Raw genomic sequence first — 21387 nt, forward strand, 5'->3', positions numbered from 1 at the left:
TTCAATTAAATACGGACCAACATGGCAAAGGTATTTTTATTTTCGAATATGCCTGTAAATTTTTATAACTTTATATTACTATTTTAATACTTAATTTTACTTGATAAAAAACGCACTAAAAGTATCAAAAATGAAGACTCTAAATAACATATCTGGCAAGAGAGTCTATAAGATAGTATGAGAATAAAGAACACCAAGATAAGATAAATATGCGAGATCCAAGACGTCGCACAGTGCGTTATTTTGGCAATCTAGGGGTACTTTATTATTACGCTTAAAATATACCGGTTTTAGTAGGTTTTTGGATACTATCACTTATAAAATACATGATTGAGTGAACATTTTGTATTTATCGTATAGTATTTCTAGAAAGATATGATAAAATGGGTATTAAAACAACTTTCATGCTTTATGAAAAGAGGTCACAGTTAAATGTGTTTGTATTACACTTAAATGTTTTGGCAGATATTAATATTATTTAAATATTTGTTGTAGATGCATATATGCATAAAACGTCATCACTAATGTTTGTAAAAGAAAGGTATATATTCGTATATGAGGCCAGGAATTATTTGAAAATGGAGAATATTCAAGTTATGTTTTATTCAGAATCACTATTATTTAAATATTCTTCTGATTCATTAAACTCATATTTTAAGTTCTGTTTGAATAGATAAACATGATCACATGGCATCGGATACTTTACCGTCTATCATGTAAAATTCATCGTAAGCTTCACGTGCATTTTTATTTCATTCACAAGTATTTTTGTTGGAGAAAGTGTCGTAATTTCATCCAATTTTTTTTCTTTCATCAACTTCTGTAGTCATTGTGTTCACCGTTTCTTTAATAAAAACCAATTAAATGGGGTGCCAATATCTAGTCAACAATGGTGCACGATTTTGCCAAATATATTTTTTGTTGTGTTTAACAGTTCCACTATAAGTATACATATTTGTATTGACATCATAGTAATACTAAACAATTTTTTGTCTGTATGATGGTCTTCTGAAAATTTTGTCGGTACCTATTTTGTCGGTACCTATTTTGTCGGCACCATGACAGACCCACTTTAGAATTTTATTTTAACTAATGTTTTTCGAGTAACAAAGAGTTTCAAGCACTTCTTCTTGAACCTTGGAAAATCGCGCCCCAGTATGATCGTTAAGTGACTAAAGCGGAATTTCAGCTGAAATTTCGTTGATGGTGATTGCTGGAGAATTTCACAGATTCTTTCGCTTAGTAAGGTGGATATTGTTTCCTATTTATATGTATCATTTGTTGCCTTATGATATCATACTGATGGGTTTTTAGATTATTTTATAGGTAGTGCTTAATCCGCAGATAATTCGGCTTATTTTTTATTGAAATATTTTTTTATTGTTAGGAAGGCAGAAGATAACTCTCTGATGAAGGCGGCAGAGTCTCTTTTTCCAGTTTTTCTCAGTTTGATTACTGTGGCCAAGGACAACTCTTGTTGGGTTGTTAATTTAACATGATTTTGTATTTTTCGTTTTTTGACCTTCGATGCACACGATTCAAAAACCTTTCAAGGCCTACAAGGCTTACAAATTGAGCTACTTTTCAAAATCCTTGATAGAACTTGAGTAAAAATATTAGAAAACATAAGATTTCCTTGAATAATCTATAAAGAATTTGAACCCAAGAATTGTTTTCAAGATCTACCCGATTTATTCCACTTTTGCCCAATTTTTCGACAAACACTTCTGATTTTTGTTTTAAAACTAGTCAAAATCTTAAATAACACTAAAATCATATTAAATCGCTCCAAAATATATGCAATTATGGCTTCAACTCTCACGCGTTTCGAATCTACGACCCATATGTCAAAAATAGCCTGACGAGAAATTTACGTAGTCATTCTGAAATTGAGAAAAAAATGTATGGGTATGGCAAGTTAAGCAAAAAGTTATTATATATGCTAATAAGAATATAAGTTGAGCTTTTATAAAAATACTATCATAGTACGGTATTTTAGGGTATGGCATACTAAAAGCCTAGTTATAATTGGAATAAACCAATTATAATTTATATTTACGAGCTATAAGTTCAACAAGACTTTGCAGGCTAATGAAATAATATTTACTCAAATAAAAACACGTACAGTATACCTTGATAAATTAATACTATAAAAATATAAACAAATATTACACATACATAACACAAATTTATAATATGATGACTCAAGCGACTGATGCGCATTCGTTTAAAACCGCTCATCCCCAACGGCGCGCTGAAGCTCGGGTTTCCGATACGATTATGTATTTTTCGGAATGACTTAATTTTAAAATAATTAAACAGTTTTGTAAAATGGTTTGTTTTCTATTGGAATAAAATATTTTTTTCAAAATATAAGCCATCGAAAAAAATAATAAAGTTCCGCTAGATTGCCAATATAACGCACCGTGCGTCGTTAGGTGGGGAAGACAACGAAGAAGACAATGGCATGCGCATGTGAGGAGAATGGAACCATCTAGACTCCCTCACATTGTACTGTACGCCAATCCCAAGGTAGACGACTCCCGGGCAGACTACCAAAGAGATGGATCGACAGCTGGGAATCGACATCGCAGGAGGCTAATCCTTCTTAAAAACAGGCCACAACGCCTACACCAAACAGAAGAAGAAGATTGTTTACCTAAAAGTCAATTCCAATATATATATTCTTTAAAAATGTGCGTGAAGACACGTATGGCTCCTCTCGCAGCCGATCGCCCACTGAATTGGATGTTTGCGAGTACCCCTTTAAGGAAGGTAAAAGGCAAATTTTTATCGCTCCTGTGCAATGACTGCATAAAATTGCATGCAGGTAATCGCTAGTTGAACGTTGATTGCTTTGTGGAACCCATTAGACTTTCAATTTCCATCTCATCGGTGCTTCAATTTCCATCAGCTCTGTAAATACGTGGAGCTCCGGAATTCCATCTCACCTCTGGATGCCACCCTCTAGACGGCGGATATGAGACGGTAAATTATGTTCCAAGATACAGCCTTCCACCCTCCTTGCCTCCGTCCCGGCTTGCTCAAATTCGCTTTTAATCTTCGCAGAATTCGGAATTATTTTTCAATTTAGCTTTTTCAAGAAACTCCTCTATTTTTGGGGAAGCTTCACCTTACCAAAAGGCGATGTTTAATTACAAAAATGGCGTTAGATTAAAATTCCTTACTCGTCGAATTGCATACGTTATTTAAAAAAATGAAACATAATTCTTTACAACATTTTCTGTGTCCAAATACATAAAAAAAATCGCTTTAAATCTTTCCAGAATTCTGAATTATTGTTTAATTTAACTTTTTCAACTCATTTATTTATAGCGAAGCTTCACATTACCAAAGGGCGATTTTTAATTATAAAATGGAGTTAGTTTAAACCTTCTTTCTCGTGAAATTACAAACATTCCTAAAAATAACAAAAAAAACATGAACATTGTGTCTAAATACTTGTTCACAAATCTGGTAATTAAATAAGAATAAAAATCATTAAATAATTCAACTAAGTATATAAGAGCTATTCGTATATCGTAGTCGTACGGGAGAATGTGACCAACTAACAAAACGTAAAATGTTCAGGAGGGCCATTTAAGTCACTTTTGCTTGGCAAGAAATTAAACATCAATGCAGTTAGTCATTTTCAACAAGTTAATATATTATACTTACAAGTTTAAAATCCTTTGGGATTTTTTTCGGGGCAAGATTAAGCTGTTAAGAAATCAAACAGTCAATGATCACGTTTTTGTGAAAAATACACTTGGTCACTTTCTCCTATGACTACGATATGGGTAATGGAGGTGATCGATATTTGATTGCATGTCAAAAACATTTTTTTTTCATGTAGGTTTACAAATAAGTATTGTAAAATGTGCCCTTGGCACGGGAAACCCCAGTGAGGGTACATTATTGTAATTCGTTATTATGTGTATTATGAAAAACAAATAGGTAAATAAATTGGATTGTCACGTGTACTTCGTATTACGTGAAAATAAGGAAATTCTATTGTGCAATTTGTCAAAGTTTCAATTTAAACAATATTGTACTTTCTGTTTTATAATTCAATGTCGTCTAGAAAAAATATTCACAGGGAAGAATATTTTTTCTTGTAATTTGTATGAAAATCACGCTTTTCTTTTATGGAAACTTTTATAATAAAATTCTTTTAGGCGGTAAGCAGATGTCGCGGCCAAATTCGGGAGGTATCAAATTGAGCTCTTCTCGACTAGGGTTGCCAATTTTTCCGATTTGTCGGAACCGTTATGTCCCAACGACCCAAAAAATACCCCGATATTGAGTAAAAATACAAGTTTTTTTTTACCACGAGTATGCGCAATTATATCAAAGAAAACCGAAATAAACTGTAACTTGAAACCTGAAAAAAAACTAAATTTTGACCAATGGTCTCTCATATTGTCGAAAAAATTGGAAAAAATCTAAAAATCATGTGCAGCAATGACCTCTTCTCCTCTTCTTCCCTCTTCAGTGACGAAATACTAGAGTTGCCATTTTTCCTGAAAATCTGTTGCCAGTTTCCTAAAATTTAAGGAAAAAATGGAGCAAAATATCTCAAAATACCCCCGGGAGTTCTCGGAATAATATGGCAACCCTATTCCCTATTGAAACCCATTGAAAAAACACGAGTTCCGTTATTATTTTAGAATTATTGTAGTCAATGTTTTAGTTTGCTTTATTATACATACAAATAAAAAGATTTTCCCTTGAAAATGGTATTTTTACCCCTACGATTTTTTGTCGAAAATGTAGATAAAATTTGTTGAAATCAATCTCCCAAAACTGATTCAAATTTTAATTGTTTGTAATGTTATTTTTTAAAACGAAGTGATTTACTGCCTGCATATTATTATTTAGCATTCGATGATGATTATTTGTTAAACTTTGCTCAATACAACTGTCAAAAAATACAGCTCACCCATTCAAATTTGTCGTAGCTTAATTTTAACATACCTCGACTGCATTCGGAAAATTGCATTGCATCACAATTCTAGTACGAGTATTATAATAAATACAGGTCCACGGAGTTAATTCGACAATGGACTGTGCATTTTTTTTGTCTTACTTTTGTGCTGATGTTGCGCTTTTTCAGCGAACATCCTTTCGGAAATTGCCTTCGTTAGTCTTCTAGAACCGGGGGAAGTAACTAACGAAAAAAGTTTTCGACGTTCGTTCGCCGCCATTTTGAAATTATTGTTTTTTTTCTTATCTTTTCTTACCGGACACGGTTTATCCCCGTTTCGCTTACCTACCTTCTTTAGTCATGTTTTTCACATTCTGGCGCCCGCATCAATAAACTCGCCGTTTTCTGGATTTTTTTACTAAATATATTATACTTTAGCGACGTTTTTTTAACAAGTTTCACAACCTATGAAGGTAGGTGGCTGTGCTTCTATTAGCTGTAATACTTTGTTGCATATCAGTTATCGTTATACTATAGGTGTACTCTCAAATATACAAATCAGTACGAGATCGACCGTGCGAGAAGTCACACGTGTATTCCGCGCACAATTTAAAAATAATATTGAATTATTTTTAAAGAATATATGCGTTCTAAAAATATTTCATTTTTTCACATATATATTTTTAATTCCTTCCTTTCAATTACTCTGTTTTTTCAAAACTTTATGTTTATTTCAAAGAAAGACTTATAATTTCAATACAAAAACGGTGTTTTACGCAACAAATAAAATCTATTATGTTAAATGTTACCTGGGTTTAAAGAAAATTATGTTGCGGGTTATCGATTATCTCGCTTTAATACGTTGACAAGCTACGAAGTATGACAATTTTTTTTAATAACTGCTATTTTTTTTATAGAATCCTCAATGAATTATTTACGCGTATATTATATATTGTATACTGTTTCTCTCATTTTTTCTTTCTCCCAGCTTTTCCGTACAATTTAAGCGCGTAAAACTTTGCGTCTTGTGAAGACTTTTCTTTAGTTTAAAGGATTTGAATACAAGTACTCATTTGCATTGCTAAAGTATTAAAAAATATATTCAGCGCAAAAAGACGTCCGCTCAAAATATCTCAAACTTTCTGAGTATTCGACTTGCTCATTAAATATGGACTCTCTGAATTCGCTTTTATTAAAATACAACATTCCTAGATCTTCTCTCTCTCTCTCTCTCTCTCTCTTTCTCTTCGACCTTCTTTTAGAGCGTTTGTCCACTACACGGAATTTTACCGTCCGACACGATAGTTAGCGTTTTAAAACGATGATTGGCTTGGATGCTGGACGGTCAAATTCCGGGTAGTGGAGAATCGCCTTTAGGGCGTTAGTCCACTGCACGAAATTACACGGAATTTTACCGTCCGGCACGTCAGTTAGCGTTTAAAACGATGATTGGCTTGTGCTTTTGTCCATCTTTCTTCGGTGCGTGAACACGTTGCGCGTAAATTCGATCACGCTAAACTGTCGTAGTCGCTTTCAGTTTTCAAAACCGGACTGCCGGACGGTCAAATTCCGGGTAGTGGACAATCGCCCTTAGGGGAACAATTGACCGAGTGAGTATTCCAATTCCCTTCCTTGAAGTAACCCTTCGTCCCTTTCCGTTTACTTATCAACCCGTTCTCTCCTGAATTCCTAATTCAATTCCCTATACTTTAACTTTGGCAAGAGTCCTGCCCTTAGCGGAAGCAATTTCGAATTCGAGATAAATTTCTACATTTCCTTCATACACTTAACTTGATTCAAGTCTAATTCTTTTTGACAAGAAGATAAATGTTTGAGATGGGCAAATTTTTCGAGTTGTAGTTTTAAAGATTATTCATTGGAGCTTGAGAAAGACCTTCGCTTGATTTAAAAATCATTTTAACTTAATAACTAACTAACCATCATGCCGCTTTCTGCAAGGGTAGGCAGAAGGAATAGAACGCCAGACCACACACATTTTAAGTAGGTACTATGTAAGGTTTTTAGTTTTTTTTTATTAAGTCAATTAATGTTGAGTTTAAACATATTTTATGTACCATATATCGCTCACTCTTGTCAAGAAAGTCATAAATCAAAAATCGACAATTTTCAGTTGTGCATGTTTTCGGAATGCCCAGAAATTGTACTATATCGCAGCAAAAGAGGCATATTTTAACTTAATATCTACCCGCTACAGGGCAGAAAGTGTTGTTTTTGCATTTTGAAGAAAATGTATTGTTTTATTTTTTTTAAATATACTAAATATTTTTCAAATGGAGAAAAAATATTCAGGTTTTACCTAAAAAGATCTGTTGCACAGTAAAAAGGTAAATAAGTGGCTTGATATTTATTTTTAATACATTCTATTATATTTTTAAACTTTAAAAACGTTCTCCTAAAAAATCAAGTTTTTTTTATTAATGACGTTCTTGAGTGAGCGATATGGTCATTAGTATTTTTTTAAATTATGTTACGTTAACGAATATTGAGTTTTCTTTTTATTAAAAAAAGAAGACTAGTCTTAAACATATTTTAAGTACTCATATATGGTTACTAGTTTTTTTTAAATATTGTGTTAAGTCAACGGATATTCAGGTTATTTTATGAAGAAAAAAAATGGTCTCAAAACAACCATCGATTTCCGTACGCGACGTTTCTTTGCGCTTATTATTTCTGATTGGTAGTTTAAATTTAAATCAACTATTTGTCTTCTTTATTAGACTCTTTGACTTTCTTGTTTATTTTAGTTGATTTGCCTAATGAGTGCTTTGTACGGACGCGAAATTGTCAGATGAAGTCAAACGGAAATATCTGAAATTCTCGCAATCTGACAATTGCATTATTGCAATCAGAGCTAATTCACGCAATCGAAATTGCCTTTCAAATTCAATATTGTATCAAAAAAATCCGTGCAAAAATATACTAGATCGATCTTCAATCCATGTGTATCCTACCCTCCAAGCATCACATCTAGTAAATTTTCTTCTTACTGTAAGCTGAGAAAAAGAAGAATTTGGTGGTAGGGCATCGTATCAACTTAGTGTTATCTTGATCGTGACACATGAAGGCAAGCTGACCAGTCTTGCGTTGCAGGTATCTCTGTCCAGAGATATATTAAATAATTATGTGAAAAATCACTCATTATTATTTCGACTTTCCCAGGAATGAAATACAGGGCCTCCAGCACGTAAATTAACGTTAACATTCTAGTTTTTTTCTTTACCCTTATATGCACCAAATGGTGCATAGGGCACTGCATCCCATCAACAAAGTGTTATTTTAATCGTTAATTACTTTACATTACTTTTTACGTTATTTTATAAACAACTTAGATTGATATACTTCCTTCCTTAGGAATCAAACCCGAGATCATTAAAAATCATTCGTTTTTTTTTAGAATTGGCCCATAAATTTTTAATGTATTTCCTCCTAGCAGTTAAGTGTAGTGTGTACATTAACGGCTATTATATTAAGGGCTAGTAATAGTGAAATATTTCAATTTCGCGTAGTGTTTTCCGCTTTGCGTAGGTTTTTTTTAAAAAAATATTTGTGTTTTTATTATTCACACAAATATTTCAATTTCATACTATTTCTGTGAGCCTAAACGACTCATTATTAGAAATAGGTATCAACTTGTGGTAGAGTGGGTTCGAACCGAGTAACTCTGACTTAAGAGTCCGTTACACTAACCACGGGACCACAACCCGACACACTTGCCACTTTCCCTACAAGCTTTGATTTTTCCCTGCTTTAATTTCTCATAGTAACAGTGTTTTGTTAACTTCAATTTATAAGTGGAGGCGATTGTCATAGCGCAATTATTTCTAATCTTAAACTCGTATCCCAGCAGAAACTATTAAATGTAGAATCAGTCAAAAAATCAGTACAGTCTGGAGTACTTATAAATGCTATAAACATGGCGTTTTATAACGCTTATAGTTTATTTTTTGACATCTCATCAAAGTCTGGGCATTTACGGGGCTGACGACCGTCATAGGCTGGTTTAAGTGATCACTTTACACACGTGTAACATTCACCAATTCTACCCATTATTGACAACCACATCATATTCTTGGAAGTTCTATATGTATGAACCAATTTTGAAACATTATTCTTGAATCACTAGAACATCACTAGAAACATTTATTGGTGAGAGAGTTGAGAAGAAGCTTTTTATTGAGCAGAAACTCTTTTTATTAGTATGTGACGTCCGAATCCTGGATTATAATCACACACATGAGAAACGCCAGAAAATATCATTTTCATTTTTATTATTCAAGCTTATAATTTGACCAGATAATTGATTTACAACATTTTAAGTGTGTCCAAATACTTATTCATAAAATCTGGATTATCTCCAATTACATGATAATTAATTAATTAATTACTCCTGTAATTGGAGATATTCCAGATTTTGTGAACAAGTATTTGGACACACTCAAAATGTTACGTTTATAGTTGTTATGTTGCGACGAATAGCCACAATTCACCACCATAGTTACAACGTGTTTATCGGTATCGACATTACTAGGCATGGTTTCCTTAAGGGAATACAGTCAGATAAGCAAAACTCGGCAGTATAATGTAATAACGTAGGTACTATATATGCCAATAGGATTAAGCTCCCAGAAGCCACTGTTTGTTTACGTAAGGGAAAGCTTTCAGGAGAGCCCGCTTGGGACTTGTCGTGAGATTGGAAAGGAAACAGATTTATACAAGTAATTTGTATCACATGTTCATCATGGCACGATCCTGAAAGATGTAATTAATCAGACGCTAGATGGCGTCTTACTATAACGAAGTCATTATATTTATTAGGATTCGAATTATATAATAAAACAACAACGACAGCAAACCCCCCTACAACGTTGATATAGGTACCCCTCTATTTTTAGGAATTTTATAAGGGGTAAATGTTTAAAATTGTATTTTTATATTTAAGTAGCGGAAATAATTGTAATGAGTCACTTAAAATTTAAATACAATTTAAAAACATTAACTTCCATACAAAGTCCCGTCCGATAACGCGGTACCTATCTCACCGTTATATGGGAGTTTACTGTATATAGTTTTTCCCACATTTATTTTATTTTAATTAAAGGTGTGTTAAGATGATTTGGGCATGTGATTCGAATGAGTTATGAACGAACAGTTGAATAAATTTATAAGGCGAATGTCGTTGGTAATAAAAGCAGAGGAAGACCGGGAAAACTCAACATAATCAAGAATTTCAAATATGGTAAGTCAGGTCAGAAGTCGGAAAATCAGCGTGTATGTATTAGAAGATGTATGAATGTGTGCATATACAGATCGGTGTGGGTTTTATTCTCTCTGCCTACCCTTGCGGGGAAGCGGCGTTGTTAGTTAGTTATTTTATTCGACCTGCGACCGAGTTTTGTCATTACCGATATCATCAGACTGGTATGTAGGTAACGACGAAATCCGGTTACTGGTCGAATAAAATAAATGCGGATGAAACTAATTAGTTGTTATTTTATTAAATAAAATGCAGCTCCACCAACTAACGTCAGTACATTTTTATTTTTTATTTTCAGATAAATAATTATGGTTAATATTAGTGGATTAATTTTTTTTCAAAATGTTTATCACACTAAAGTCGCTAGATGCCGTCTGACTGTAATCTGCGTATTAGCAGACCAGACACACATCAACTGCAGTAAGTTCTCTTCTTACGTGATTAATTCGTTCTAAAGGTTTTCGTGTATGTCGAACAAAAAGTATTTGTGATTTTTTTGGTATATGGTGTTTCATAATATGCGCTCGTTTCAAAGGATATAAGTACATATCGCTCACTCCTTTCAGGAACGTCATAAATCAAAATACTTGATTTTTCAGGAGAACGTTTTTAAAGTTTAAAAATATGATACAATTTATTGAAAATAAATATCAAGCCACTTACTGCAATTTTTACTGTGCAACAGATCTTTTTAGGTTAAACCTGAAGGTTTTTTCTCCATTTGAAAAATAACTACTTTATTTAAAAAAATAATTAAACAATACCTTTTCTTCAAAATGCAAAAACAAAACTTTCTGCCCTGTAGCGGGTAAATATTAAGTTAAAAATATGCCGCTCTTGCTGGGATATAGTACATTTTCTGGGCATTCCGAAAACATGCACAACTGAAAATTGATGTTTTTTGATTTTTGATTTATGACGTTCTTGAAAGGAGTGAGCGATATGTGAAAACAGGATAGATCTGCATGCATATATTTAATGAAACGTTATTATTTTATAAAGTTATTATGTAATCATATACGTACATAATCATTAATTTGTGAATAAAGAGTTACATTTAAGTACAAACAACTTATTAACTATTTATATTTCTATATTTTTACTGATTTGTACTGATTATTTACAAGACAAGCATTTAGATACTGTGGGTTAATTCCTAATGATAGTTTTTTTTTAAATGAAAATGTGGAAAGAATCCCGAGCGCAACACACACGCAACTAACACGGAAGAAATCTAAATTAAGGCTTAATTCTTAATCATATCTTGTGAATAATATAAGCGGAGGGAAATAGTGCCAGTACCGTTTATCTCTTTCTCTCTCTCATCGACACAAAGTTTTATGTTAACAAACAAACAAACGATTTGAGAATAAAAATTCGTGTAAGTACGAATTGACGTAAGTAGAGGACTTACTGTATACGCATAATATAGTAATAGTTACTGAATAGGCCGTGTTTGCTAAGCTCGCTTGCTCACTACTCAACCCCTGTTCGCTTCCAATCTGTTTCCGCATTCCGTCGGATCATCCCCCATTGAACGGATTACGGTGACACTGGAAGTTTGCGGAAGATTACACATTTTTCAACCGGAAACAGACGATTCATTCAATTTACATTTTGAGTGTGTCCAAATACTTTTTCACAAATCTGGATTATCACCAAATTATAGGAGTTATTTCGAATATTATTTTTTGACATATGACACATAAAAGAGTTTCTGTTAAATAAAAAAAGCTTCTTTATCTCACCAATAGATGTCTCTAGTGAAATTTTAAGTGATTCAAGTACAATGTTCTGAAATTGGATCATATACATATATATTTATATAATTTCCAAGAATTTGAGTAGTGTGGTTGTCAATCATGGGTCGAATTTGTGAATATTACACTTTTTGCAGTGATCACTTAAACCAGCCTATGACGGTCGTAAGCCCCGTAAATGCCCAGACTTCCATATTTTTCTTCATCCATGTTGGGATGTCAAAAATAATAGAATTCATTCAATCATTTTTTCCCTTTTACAGCATGGAATTTGAGTAGTGTGATTGTCAATCATGGGTCGAATTGGTGAATATTACACGTTTTTAAAGTGATCACTTAAACCAGCCTATGACGATCGTAAGCCCCGTAAATGCCCAGACTTCCATATTTTTCTTCATCCATGTTGGGATGTCAAAAATAATAGAATTAATTCAATCTTCTTTTTTTTGCTTTAACGGTATCGATTTAAATTATAAACCTTGGTTTTCTCGATTGTTATATGTTTTAGTTTATATTCTAGGTAAGCTCAAATAATTTGCAGCGTTGAGCACGAAACATTTACAAATTGAAAGACTTCATTACGCCATTCATTTCCTCTGCTTTTTCAAACTTTAGAAAGGAGCGTCGCGTTTTGAAAGGACCTTTTCCTTTCTTGCGAACGTTGAATTTTCTTTCAGGAAATTTCTCCTTAGCCAAAGACTGAACTTGTTTTATGGGCTTCCGAGTTTTCTGTTTTCTACTGTGGTAATTTAATAATTTTACGCTATCTTTTCTATTTATTTATTTATTATTTCTAGATATGAGGTGTACTAACAATGTTAATAATATGAATAAGTATATATAAATATATTTATATATATATATATATATATATATATATATATATATATATATATATATATATATATATATATATATATATATATATATATATATATAACGCGGTAATATTTTCCTTCGTAAAAAATACTGTGTAAATAATAGTGGGTGTATAATAATAAAATAAACAATGTGATGCTTTGTAATTAAAGAAACGACAATAAAAGTTTATTCTTAATTAATCTTTACAAAAATTTTCTATCTATCTGATTCTGACAGTTAACAATATTATAATTTTTCTATCTGATGTCTTTTGTTTTATTCAGTGCGACGCATGCGACATCTGGTGGTAGAACTGTTTTATGTAGGTACTATTTGTAAGTACTTAATAAAATGTATAGGTAGGTACCTAGGTATTTTATTACATATATATATATATTTGTATACAACATTTTAAGTGTGTGTCCAAATACTTGTTCACAAAATCTGGATTATCTCCAATCACAGGAGTTATTTTCATATTTTTTTTTTTAATTCAAGAATAATGTTTCAAAATTGGTTCATATATATAGAACTTCCAAGAATTTGAATAGTGTGGTTGTCAATAATGGGTAGAATTGGTGAATATCACACATGTGTAAAGTGATCACTTAAACCAGCTTATGACGGTCGTCAGCCCCGTAAATGCTTAGACTTCCATATTCTTCTTCATCTTTAATGAGATTTCAAAAAAAGATATATTTTTGTAATTAAAATGTAACTTTGTTTTAAAATCACTATAAATATTTTATTATAACATAATTATAATGTCTACCGGTTTCGAAGCTAACCGTTTCTTTATCAAGACTAATCAATACTAAAACACTATCTACTAAACAAAACTTTAAAATATTTTGACGGTTAAGCGCTTGGAGCTTGGGTAGATCTCAAGTGGTTTTATTTTTTTGTGTTGATTAGCAGTTACAGACAAAATGGCACAGATTGGCAGACTTTGATGGTCTGCCCGGGAGTCCTCTACCTTGGGGTTGGCCGTACAGTGCGACGCAGGGGAGTCTGGATGGTTCCATTCTCCTCACATGCGCATACCATTGTCTCCTTCGTTGCCTTCCCCGCCTAACGACATATTCAATCTTGCATATCTCCCTTATCCTGGCGTTTCTTATTCTGTACTGTAGACTCTTGCCTGATATGCTTCTTATGAATCATTTCTATGCAGAATAAACTATATGAACGCAAGGTAATAAATATTGCTTTTAAGATTCAAGTACCAATCGGCAAAATATCCGTTCGGCGGAATGTCTAGGTGCCATTTTACTGACGTGCATTTTTGTTCCAGAAAACAGAACCTCTTCCCAGACCAACCGGTCCTCCACGTCCGACTCCGGGGACGAGGAGGAGTCGGAGACGTCCAGGAAGCTCACGGACACGGAGATGTCCACAGCCACCGAGGGCCAGATGAAGAGGTACGGCCTGAACAAGCGCGCCTCGCTGGGGTTCGCCTACATCGGCTCCAGCAAGCAGTACCACTACGGGAGCTTCTACCTCAGGATGGGTGCCGTAGGTATGTACTAGAATCGCTTATCATTCACAAGAAAAATCGGGTTACAGTAATACCTCGCTTAGTCCGGTTAATCCGTGCCAGTTAAACGCTAAGCGGGGTCTATGTTTAACTTATTAAAATGATATGATGAGGCGATTTCTTACGAAGACGGCGCTATATAAATTGTCTAATAAATAAATGGTACAGCAAAATGACACACTTCATTGCACGGTCTGCCATTATTGAACCCAGTGTTCAATTATCGCGATTTTATGTACAAAAACTAATGCTTTTCAAACGACGAAATACTATTCTTGTACATATATAAAGTTATTCGGGAATGTATACATACCATACACATGACCGAAACGTCACAAACTGATTGGGAGTCGACACGCCGTACATGCAACCGAGTAAATATTAGGAAATCACCGAGTCAAATATTGCATTTTTCAGTTTCTCGGCAAATCACTTCTATTAATACAGCGTTATATCGAAACAGCTCAAATAGGGGTGGCGTTAAGCGGGGTATTCCCGTTTTTCTATCATAAAATATATCTATCTCATTTGATTGCTTGAATGAGAAGACGTACGTAAATCCCTGGTCAAGAACAAGGGTTAATTAGAGAATTAAATAAGACAAGTTGTATTATTAAAAAAAAACTAATTAACCGTCACGCCGCTACTCCGCGGGGGTAGGCAGAGAGAATGGAACGCCGCATCAATCTATTTAGCTGCTTTGTCATTCAAAAACATTATATTCGCAAATAACCTCCCTGAAATTAGCAATCTTAGGAAAATCGTATTCATTTTTATATAGGCATTATAAATTATACAAAGCTATTAAATCCAAAATTGATAGGGTGTAATCATGTAAGCCAATGTTTGGGCATTTGTTAAATATTGTCTTACACAAGTATTTTCCATATCTGTATTTTACGTAAAAACAAAATATTAATGAAAAAATAATATTCATATAAAAATAGCGTCAGTTTTTAGACACTACATATTTTGATTCTTCTTTTGATTTCGGTTGAAAATTAATGTATTTTGGTTTTTTTTTTTAAACGAAAATAAATGAATTATACATGACGTCGGGTATTTTAATGCACTTCTCAGATTCCTCTCGCAATTTGAAATTTAAATGACACCGGTATCTGGAAGATTTCTCGCCCAAAGAGAGGCCGGCGTGCCACGCGACACCACAAACGCTGCACGGAAAACGATATAAATTCTCCAGGAGTCTGACGAAGGCCTGTAGACAGGGAATGCGAGAGAAAATAAATTTGATTTGTTAAAATACCGAGTCTTTTTCCAGACCAGGATAAAGTATTTTCGGATGTCAAAGCGGAGACTTGTCAGGAACTATACTTAGTTTGGGAAAGCCTCGGGCGAAGTACTTATTATATTATTTTTGTACCGGGTGTATCGCAGTTTGCTAGGTAATTTTATTTACAACATTTTGAGTGTGTCCAAATACTTGTTCACAAATCTGGTTTATCTCCAATTATAGGAGTTAATTTTCATATTATTTTTTGACATACCATCAAAGATGAAGAAGAATATGGAAGTCTGGGCATTTACGGGGCTGACGACCGTCATAGGCTGGTTTAAATGTCACTTTACACACTGTAACATTCACCAATTCTATCCATTATTGACAACCACACTACTCAAATTCTTGGAAGTTCTATATATATGAACCAATTCAGAAACATTAATATTGAATTTTATGGCTAAAACTGTATTCAAAAATTAAATTTTATGTGTCATTGATATATCAACGTAAGTTTTTACTACTACTGACCCTCGTAATATCCTTGCCCAATGGTGCATAGGGCACTGCATCAAATTAATGCAATGTTATGTGGATCGTTTATTTTTTATGAAAGCATGTAATCAAGCCAGCACTTCGGGTATAATTAAATAGGGGTAATATTAAATAAATATTTGGAGCGAATAAACGTTTTTATTTATTTTGACCTTCCTGGGAATCGAACCCGGAATCAGATAAATAAGTTATTTAGATGAAAATATTTATGTCTGGGTTTTTATTAAATTCATGGTCTAAATACTACTTTCATAAATATTCTATAATAGCATCCAAAGTTTCTTATAATAAGAAATATTCCTTTTCAGACGTTTCGTAGTATGTGAAATAATTATATTAAGAATATAAAAGGTTTCAGCTGTACATCAGGTTCAAATTTTCAATGATATATGGTAGCATTAAAATTTGCATTGATTGTGTGAAAATTGCAATATTTATAACTTTAAATGTTTGAGTAATGCTTTAAATGTTTGTTAACAGTGGGTAGAATGGTAAATGCTACACAGTGGTCACTGAAATCAGCCAATGAAAGGTGGTTAGTTTTGCAAGTACTTAGACTTGCATATTTATTTTTATTTGTTTAAATTTCACTGCTCCATATTTTAAAGTTCATTCATTCATTTGAATGTATTTAAAACACAAAGAAAAAATCTCACGTATAGATAGCCTGTGCATGGGTTTATGTACAATATATCATAATACAATATTCACAATGGTATGAAGCTAACTGTAATAACTTAAACAAGGAAAATAGGTGGAAAAACGGTATAAAAAAATACAACAGCAATCAAAATAAGACAGTAAAATAGATCATTGAAAAACATATTGAATGAGTTATGAAGATCATTGAATAAAATCTGGATTAAAATGTTTTATCAGTACGTAGATGCTCTCATTGATCTACTCGTATAAATATGTGGAAGTGTACCAAGTATTTTTATTTGTGCAAGATATGAATATTATACCAACAGAATCTTACTATAAAAAAATCTTAATAAAAACATAAATTACATAACATTTACCAATGCTTTCTAACAGCTTTTTTCTATCAAATTTAAATAAAATAAAGAAGAATCCCCCGGGTAAAATCAAGTCTCTGCCCAACCCTCACTCGTAGAATACAAAAAACCATAATATTAACAAGTTTAGAGAAGTCAAAAAGAAAAAGTAAAATTCCCAGGAGGGATAGATAGTCTGCGACTGTTCGCTTTTCCGGTGATAGCTAATTTTCTCTCCAAAACACTTTTCCCCAAAGGAAACGAGTTAAATGTTATTGCCAGACTCGTTCTAATAAATTTCCTCGATAAAATAAATTTCCACTAGAAAACCAACCCGGCATCCCACCGTTACAATATCGCTCACTCCTTTCAAGAACGTCATAAATCAAAATTCGTCAATTTTCAGTTGTGCATGTTTTCGGAATGCCCAGAAAATGTACTATATCCCAGCAAAAGTGGCATATTTTTAACTTAATATTTACCCGCTCCAGGGCAGAAAGTGTTGTTTTTGCATTTTGAAGAAAAGGTATTGTTTAATTATTTTTTTAAATCAACTAAATATTTTTCAAATGGAGAAAAAACCATCACGTTTTACATAAAAAGATCTGTTGCACAGTAAAAAGTTCAATAAGTGGCTTGATATTTATTTTTAACACATTGTATTATATTTTTAAACTTTAAAAACGTTCTCCTGATAAATCAAGTTTTTTGATTTATGACGTTCTTGAAAGGAGTGAGCGATATGTGTAACAAGATGTACCAACATATAAATAAAATGCGCAAACTAATGTAACAAATAACAATTTTTGAATATACATTCACATGTATTATGTATATTAAATGTATTGTTAACTTTGTGGTAAGGTAATATAACACTCTCCTTATTGTTCATGGTTTACATTGATTTGATTTAAAGTGGTATTACACAAAGTGATCGATGAATGATAAGGAGAGTGTTCACTTTTAAATAATTTACCAAATAAAGGATTCGAGAAAAATATTGACATTGTTTTGAAACACTTGCTTCGAATACTTTAATTCTCTTTAAAATCAGTACTCAAATATTTTATTTGACTTACTTACTAGCTTAACCGCTTCTCCGCAAGGGTATTCAGGGAGAATAGAACGCCACACCAATTATTTAAAATTTTCATTATTTTAAATTATCACTTTCAAGCATTTAAAAATTTTGATTATGCAGGTTTTCCTTGGTCTTTCCCTGCTTCTATTACCAGCCAAATTTGCTTCATAACTTTGTCTTACTGTTGTATTTTCTAATTCAATGATTGATATAAAATTTATGAAAACAGCCTCAGGCTCTTTTACATTGATTTGATTCAATTTGTCTCACACTCACAATTTGGACACACTCATAATGCTCTGAACCTTCCCTTGTAATTAACGATCAAGATAACGCTGCGTGGATATGATGTAATGCCCTATGCACCATTCGGTACAAATGAGGGTAAGAAGAAAAATAATATCTAAAAAGTCAATATTTAACTAGATATTTTTATGTGAACAATTTTTCTTTTTCGTTTTTATCTTAAAAATATGTGTATGTTTATTTTTGGTAAACCTACTGCCTCTTTTGGAAGAAATGAAATATTTTCTTTGAATATGTCTGTTTTTTCATGCCTCCTCATATCATACGAGGAAATTAGATCAGAAGACCTTTTTGGAATTTTTAGAATTTCCATAAAAGATTTACTGTCAAGTTTTATTAATAAACCGGATTATTTTTCTTCACGTTCTTTTGAACTTCTTAGATGTGGAAAGTGTGCCAAAAATATTCGCAGATTTCCTTACAAAAAAAATGTGTATTTTTCTTTTAAAATTATTTTTCCATTTTTCTTTGGGACCGTACGCTAATAGACTTCATGAACATTTATCAAAGGAATTAATAACACTGGCCAACAATGATTCTGTAACTGAAATTTTGATGACTGATTTGGACTAAGTTGATCGTTTTTATCCAAAGTCTATATGGTGACAAGCTTCTATCACGTCAAGTATTGATGTTACAGTCATATTTTTGTTTGTATGGACCCCATACGTTGAAACTGTAATAGTGGTTATTATCTAGACATGTTTTAGTCTAAGGTCTAGATAAATTAAAAAAAAAGTATTGATAATTATAGAGTAACAGTGGAAATATATCAACTTATTTATATTTAATTCGATTGCGTTATATGTTTATATATACATAAAAAATAAGATAAACTTTAATCAATATCAGAATTGAAAATATTTTGATATAAGCGTTTTATATTCAAATTTATGGACTCTAAGAGATATGATGGATGAAAAGGTTAATAATAATAAGGCCAGATGTTTTAATTTTATTATAACTATATTTTACAAAAATGACTGCGAAGGATATAAAACTAAGTACGTTCTCGAGTTTACTACCATAATTATGCCGTAATGGGCCCCAAATGTAGCTCTAATCTACCGTCATATATTCATCGTGTTGCCCTTAGTATGTATTACATTATAATTTCGTATTATTTTTGTATAAATACAGGTCAATTTACAACTTTGAAATTACAAATAAGCTACAGGTATGGAAAATTAATTTTACAGGACACTGAAATGTTTTATACATGTTTTTTTTTAGTCTTATTTTTTTAATAATTAAAGTGTAACTTTTTTTTCAAAGCTATAAAAATTATAGTGAAAATATTTATAGTGATTTTAAAACAATGTTTCATTTTAATTATAAAATGGAAAATCACAAAGTTAGTGCTTCAAATATAAATTATAATCTAATTTTTTTATTATTAAAATTTGTTCTTTTTTTCTTGTAATAAAAAAACTATCCGGATTCGCTATTTTTTTCAGAAGTATTTGTAAAAAGTTCAAATTCAAATCGATATCTTACACTGAAATTATGATTTTTTATTCATCAATGTGGTGGTGCGTGTTTCGATGCACTCAACATCATGATTAAACAAAATTATGCGCATCGAAACATCGTTTATGACATGCAAAATACGATATTCCCGAATGATGCGATCAATTTCAGATCTACCCACCTTGATTATTCGTTTCTTAAATTATAATTCATTTCTTTCCTTAATGGATAGTGGAAGCAGGCTGTACAACTTTATTGCATAATAATCAAAGTTCTTTATAACCAAAAGCCGCATATAGATCTTGTTGTAATATTAATAGTTAAAATAATTTTCGATAATTAATAAAGCGCCATATTCGTAAAATACTACCTCAAGGGCGCTTGTACAGACGTGGATTATGATATAAAAATAATGATTTAAAAAAAAAATCATAAAGTGTGTTAATTGTTATTAGTGCGATTGCTAGGTGGTGCTTTCTTGTGTTACGATAAAGATAAAATAAAAGATTTAAGCTAAAATTTGTGTAGCGCAATGTTACCTTATCAGAGTTTTACCAAAATATATTCAATAATGGTAGTGAAAGCTTAACAACGTTATAATAAGCTTCCTGAAAGTTGGTACCCGCATGGTTCCACATGCGTGACGTGCCGCCATAATGATATTACCCACAGGACTACCACAATAGGGAATAACAAGTCACTATATTATTTTGCCTCGAACGATTATCTCGATAACACGATCTTTTCACAGCTTATTAAAACGGTTATTTCCACGTCCACGCGGTCGCGGTAGGCCGCCATAGCGTGTTAATACGTTTGGAATATACATACTTACGGGTACATATGAACTTACCCGTCGACATATAGACAAATTGGCTTTTGAATTTTATTTTCATATATTCATTTATTTCATCATACACATAATTATAAATTACAATTATGTGCCCTTAATGAGCTTTCCCGTGCCGAGGGCACATTTAACTTAATTGTAAAACTAAATTAAAGAAAATCTTAACATTAAAAACTAAATTGCAACATTATGTCGGGTTGTGGTCACGTGGTTAGTGTCGCGGACTCTTTCTTGAGTCAGTTTCTCGGTTGGAACCCACTCTACCACAATGTGATACCTATTTCTAATAATGACTCGGTTAGGCTCACAGAAATAGTAGAAAATCGAAGTATTTTGGTAAATAATAAAAACACAAATATTTCTCTTTAAAAAAAAGTAATTACTAATTGATTTTTAGTTACAGACCTATTTTAAATATTTTCATTAGAAAATATTTGAAATAGGGCTTTTACTTTACTTTTATTTCTAGAAATAGTTTTCTACAAATAATAGTAATAAAAATTTTACGCCTCTATTCTCTCTCGCTTCAA

At 32.3% G+C, this 21387-nt stretch overlaps 1 protein-coding gene across 1 annotated transcript in view; it reads left to right on the forward strand.

Moving 5' to 3' along the window:
* The window catches only part of LOC148308409 (proton channel OtopLc-like), a 134221-nt gene that overhangs the window by 92882 nt on the left and 19952 nt on the right, over positions 1-21387 (forward strand). The window contains exon 6 of the mRNA XM_088261757.1: positions 14118-14342. Coding sequence (XP_088117883.1) covers positions 14118-14342 — 225 coding nt within the window. The remainder of the gene's footprint in view (positions 1-14117; positions 14343-21387) is intronic.

Source organism: Brachycentrus maculatus, unplaced genomic scaffold (assembly GCF_059751285.1).
Source record: "Brachycentrus maculatus isolate JH-2025_06_01 unplaced genomic scaffold, ASM5975128v1 h1tg000166l, whole genome shotgun sequence".
Lineage (NCBI taxonomy): Eukaryota > Metazoa > Arthropoda > Insecta > Trichoptera > Brachycentridae > Brachycentrus > Brachycentrus maculatus.